Consider the following 5,826-nt stretch of genomic DNA (forward strand, 5'->3'; position numbering starts at 1 on the left):
GGGTGTCCCAGCAATGTACACCGATAGCTAATATGATCAGTAAAATTCAAGCCAAATGATAACTTTGTTCTATATCAGTTTTCCATGCTAACAGGGGTTAGACATTATTATTAAGTAGACACTCAACAGCCACTGAATGGAGGGCTGGGCATGCTGTGGTTGCTGATGTGCAGACATATGCTGAGGTTGCAGCATCTCCAGCACTTCCTTGACAGTGAGCAGTTGTGGTCACTGTAAGGGGCTTTTCTGCAGCTCGTCTCTTTCACTGAGCTGCAATCCTGGATTAGGCATAGACCGAGGAGGAGCGCTTGGCACCTCAAGTTCTGTCAAGTGCTCACAGCCTTCCGCCAGGTGGGCAATGCGATCGGTGGTAGTTCCAATCTAGTGTTCTATAGAGGGCTAGTGGAGGGCAAGTGCAACAACGTTCTTGGAGAAACTCTGGGCATTGATAAAGATCAACTGACTGGTCTGTTTCGGAGAACTTTCAGGCCTGGGCCTATAGATAGTTTCCAGAAATGCCTTGCTTGGCAGTGCTATTGAGGGGCGCTGAAACTTTAAAGGCATGGAAGTGCCATCTACCAGGCCTGCCCAAGGTGCGGCCAGAACGATGAAAGTGTCCTACATGCCCTAGTCCAGTGTCTGAGTATTGCTGACCTGTGAGTTTATGTTGAACACCTGCTGCCCCACCACCCTCTTTTGGCCTGGAGGGGCAGGCAATTTTTGTTTCGTGGCTGTAGCGAAAGAGGTAGTATGGTGGACCCGTTTGAAAGGGCTAAAGACAGACACTTTCCACTTTAGCCAAGCTCTCATCAAGGGTAAAGGGGGAAGTGTTGCCTTGTAGCAAGTTTGTTGAAAGGTGGGTGAATGTTGGAAGAATGGCCAGTGTGAAAGGACCAATTCTGAACGTGCACCTGTAAAATAAAGGATTCTTGCCCTGTTGTTCAGGCACCTGTGGCTTTTGTGGGTTTTTCCATAAGGACCCTTAAAATGCACCCCCTATTGGGAGTTTTTAATTTGTTCAATTTTTATTATTATATTGTGTACATGCAAAAACCTATTGTATCGTCCTGTTTTTGTCTGATGTAGTTGTATGTCGTGAGCCCTTGTAGCTAATAAAAGAATTAATTATTAAGTGGACAACCATACTATAAGTTATTCTGGCTTGATTTTCATTAGTAGTAATTAATGGTTTCATTCCGCATAACTTTATATGTATTTTCTTTTTATTACTTCCAATTTTTTTCCTGTAAGCCTGCATTTTGTGTTACATTTAAAAATTTTCACTTGATATGGAAAGAATCTTTTTATGTCATGTTAACATTTGCCTGAATACCAAAGCTAACAGACAACTTATTGACAGAAAAATAAACAACTGTCACTATTTCGGCAAATTTTCATGCTAAATGGAAACATTTACAGACATATGTACCTGGGGAAGTAATAAAACATTTGCCCAAGTGGGACTGAACCCCCAAATCATACAGTGGAGAAGCATACTCCTCACCATTGTTATCTGCACTGTTTCTATTAACCAAATAGAACACTGAACTAGAAGACACCCTGGGCCAGACAACAGATTAAGTTTGCTACCAATTGTTTTTTTTTAAATTTCTGTCTTAACCATTCACCCACTCAAAATAAGAATATTTTTATTTGAGCGTTTCTGCTTTTGTTTAGCAAAAGACACTCATCTTACACCGATCTGGTTCAACTGCACCATAGTCATAAAGCTTATTGTTAAATTCTTGAATAACAACTAAGAGTAAATTGAGCTGAGCCAAGGCATTCAGTGAATGCTGTAAATAGATAAAAGTACACATTACAAACGAATAGTTGATAGTTAAAGTGACAAAGAGATCAGCTTTATAACCTAACAGCATTATAAATACAAAAACCTTGGATATAGTGAACTGAAACCATTACATTGACAATTAAAAAGCAGGCTATAATAAATAGAATGCAAACACCTGAAAAGAGTTAAATCAAATAATCAAATTTATTTACAGTTTCCCCAATGTATTTACAAGTTTCTTTAGGATGCATAGCATCAACAGTAAGTTGTCTTCCAGTAATATTGCAGTCGGCAGAAATTACTTGTATCTGATGATTGGTTGATATCAGTGGACAACAACTGCCATATAAACTGGAAGGCAACAAATGTTTCGATTATTGGTTTTTCTGTCCTCTATTTCAGAAAGATCACATAGCAAAGGACTGTTTTTACAGCCATAAGACTGGCTGTCAAGCCCTACATCCCATCCCAAAGCCATTTTTACAACAAACCTTCAAGGTGGTAAACATTCCATCAAAGTTTGTTTAGCATAAGCACTTAGGCTATCAGGGAATTTGACATCAAATTCAACAATTAAGTCCCCTCTGCGCATTGGTTGTTTAGCTAAAGGTAGTCCTTCACCCTGTATTCGTTTCGTTGTTGAAGGTTTGATGATTTCTGTGAGACGGAAAGGGATTGTTCGATTACTGATGGTTGGAATTTGAATAGTGGTACCACAAAGAGCCTAAAAAAATTTTTAAAAAGAGTTATTAGATTATCTCAAAGTAATATTCACAAAAAAATCTAAACATTGGTTTTTAAAAGGTCAACATTTCAAAATTATTCAAAATAAAATGCAACCAAAGAAATAGTGTGTGTACACACAAATGCACTAAAAGAATGTGTTACAAATCTACATTCCCCAATATTTTTGTGCACTAACATTACCAATACTCACATATGTGTGTGTGAGAGAGAGAGAGAGAAAGAGAGAGAGAGAGAGAGAGAGAGAGAAAGAGAGAGAGAGAGAGAGAAAGAGAGAAAGAGAGAGAGAGAGAGAGAAAGAGAAAGAAAAAGTGTATGCAAGCACGCACACACACATTTCTATATGTATACATACACACTGTTTAATATTCACTTTTCTATGCAAGCATGTGTCAGATGGAATTTCCAACCAGATGCCCTTTCTGTCACCAACCCTCACCAGTTTCAAAGTAAGATGTATATGAAAAAAAGGCAAGAATGTTAGCACTGAGTAGAATGCCTCACAATATGTATTTAAAATTTTGCCAAGGTCAACTTTGCCCTTCAGGGCTGATAAAGTAACAGCCCAGAGCAGAATAATTAGAGCAGGCAGGATGCCATGTATTATCTGTACCAGCTCTGTGCATCCCAAGTTTAAATCCTGCCTCTTCAACAGGAAAACAGTGACACTTCTGTAAGTTGTGATCAGATAGTATTAAGAATTTGGAAAACCAAAAGAAATAATTTCCTTTGTTCAGTTGGAAGATGACTGCCACCACCACCACCAAAATTGGGTATAAGGAAACTGCATGAAAACTCATTGGATGATTGTACCGGTAATTGCCACATCTGGCCTGTGGGACTTTTCAGCCACTGACACACTACTGTGGTAAATGAATTGCTGAAAATCAGAAATTCTGACCAAGGAATGTAGCTATGTGGTTAAGAAATTTATTTTCCAACAATATGGTTGGGTTCAGTAACATTGTGTGACACATTGGGCAAGTATCTTAAGCTCCCAAGTCACTGGCTTTGTGCTCTCAAGGATATGTGAAACACAAGGCCCTTTTTTGAAAAACCATCATCTGAACGTGGCCAATGCCAGTACTCCCCAACTTCCATGTCAGTGGCATGTAAAAAGCACTATCCGAACCTGATCGATGCCAGGTATGCCCGACTGGCTCCTGAGCTGATGGCACAGAAAAAGCACCCACAACACTCTCGGAGTGGTTGGCATTAGGAAAAGCATCCAGCTGTAGAAGCATTGCCAGATCAGATTGGAGCCTGGTGCAGCCACTGGCTCCCCAGACCTCAGTCAAACCATCCAACCCATGCCAGCATGGAAAACAGATAGTAAACGATGATGATGAAATAAGGGTTAGTATGAAAATGAACATAAAAACAATATACATGCACATGCACACACAAGCATCATCTTGATATCCACTTTTCGATGCTTGCATTAAGAAAGTTGGAATTTGTTGACAGCTTCATTTTTCCTGTCTCTGACCCTCACTTGTTTCCAAGCAAGGTAAAATGGGCTCATTGCTTAGAAATGAACACAATCACTTAAATGATGCTAATTCTCATTGACAACTATTACATGATGTCAAGACAAAACACACATCTCTGTGTATGATGAGCGACTTTCAGTTTCTGTCTATCAAATCTACTCAAGGATTTGGCTATATAAAATAACAAAGATACCATGTAGAACTGAACCTGAAACTACATGGTTGGAAAGCAAATTTCCATAACTATAGAGCAATACCGATAACTAAAAAGTGATCTTCCCAAGATTTGCACAGAAATTTGAAACAAATACTGCATGACATCCTGCCCAATACTAACAATTCTGCCAACTTGTTACCTGTGTGTATGCGCACACACATATACAAGAGGAATTTACTACATCTGTAAAATGAAAGAGGTGGTAAGCACAAAATGTGATCATAATTCAATAGCAAGCCAATAAGCATCACCATGCTTGTTTGTTGTAGATTGGTTTGTCCATGCTAGAATAGCTTGGACGAATACATATTCAGTAATTGTTTTACAGCTGAATGCCTTTTTGTCCACTAATGCTTGCTTACCTGTAGAGGATTTTTTTTATTCTACATATTTGAAAGTGCAGAGCAAGTGAATGATTTATTGACAATGTCAAACTACATACACGGTGCATGGGACCTTGGGCAAGTGTCTTCTGTTATAGCCCTAGGTTATGGGAATAGTTTTGATGAATAGAAACTAAAGAAGCCTGTTGTGCATGTGTGTCCTTGTCTTAACATCACAAAACAAATATGTATGCACGCATACAAGCAGTTCTCGTTTTCACAGTAATTTATGAGGACACAACTTCACAAGAATTTTTTATTTTTTTACATATGGGGTTGGGGGGAAATGGGATCATTTGAAGTGGGCGTGAAAGCGAAAGAGACAGAGAGCGCGCGATTGTATGAAGATAGTTCTTTTGAAGTTGGCGTGAAGCAGAAGAATTGATGTGCGTGTGTGTGTGTTTGATGGGGTGTGCGAGACAAAGTGTGGTGTGTATGTGAATTGCTTTTGTTAGTGTTTGTGAAGAGAGAGTGAGTAATGTTGCTTGTGTGTGTGTATGTGAGAGAGAGAAAGAAAAAAAGAGATAAATTTTTTTATTCACTTTTTGTAGTGAGTGATTGACAGAGAACAAGAGAGTGAGAGATAGGTTATGTATGTATGTATGAATGAATGAATGGCTTCAGTGACACACACGCACGCAGGTTGTTATGTATGTATACATAGATGTGTATTATATATATATATATATATATACACACACACACACATCTATATATGTGTGTGTGCGTCACTGAAGCCATACATACATACATACATAACCTCTCGCTCTCTTTTTCTGTCAATCACACTCACACCCCATCAAACACACACACACACACACGAAATATGAATATTCCCATGTCAGGAATGAAACCCTGGTCACCTGGGCGAAAGCCAAGAACCCTGAACACTAAATCGTCATGTGTGTGTGTGTGTGTGTGTGTGTGTGTGTGTGTGTGTGTGGTTGCGTGCGTTGACATTCTATACTCTGTCACCGCTTAGCGCATCGGTGTTGTAATGTTTACTTCCTATATTGTCCACACAACCGGTTGCTCTTCAAGTCATAAAATGCTACCTCAAATAAGTTCAACCCATGCAAAGAAAAGAACGAGGAGTTTCTTTAGAAGCGCACCGCTCCAAGAAAATTACGCTTACTTGTAAAAAAAAGTTACGAAAATGGGAAATATATCCAAAATAAATGAAGCATGCAAAAAAAA

General features: G+C 39.0%; 1 protein-coding gene across 1 annotated transcript in view; it reads right to left on the reverse strand.

The window, feature by feature from the left end:
• Positions 1-1,972: 1,972 nt before the first annotated feature.
• The window catches only part of LOC106882596 (dnaJ homolog subfamily B member 5), a 9,658-nt gene continuing 5,804 nt past the window's right edge, over positions 1,973-5,826 (reverse strand). Inside the window, exon 2 of the mRNA XM_014933333.2 lies at positions 1,973-2,516. Within this exon, the coding sequence (XP_014788819.1) occupies positions 2,286-2,516 (231 nt within the window). The 3' untranslated portion in view covers positions 1,973-2,285. The remainder of the gene's footprint in view (positions 2,517-5,826) is intronic.

The sequence above is a fragment of the Octopus bimaculoides genome, chromosome 4, assembly GCF_001194135.2.
Source record: "Octopus bimaculoides isolate UCB-OBI-ISO-001 chromosome 4, ASM119413v2, whole genome shotgun sequence".
In the NCBI taxonomy this organism is placed as follows: domain Eukaryota; kingdom Metazoa; phylum Mollusca; class Cephalopoda; order Octopoda; family Octopodidae; genus Octopus; species Octopus bimaculoides.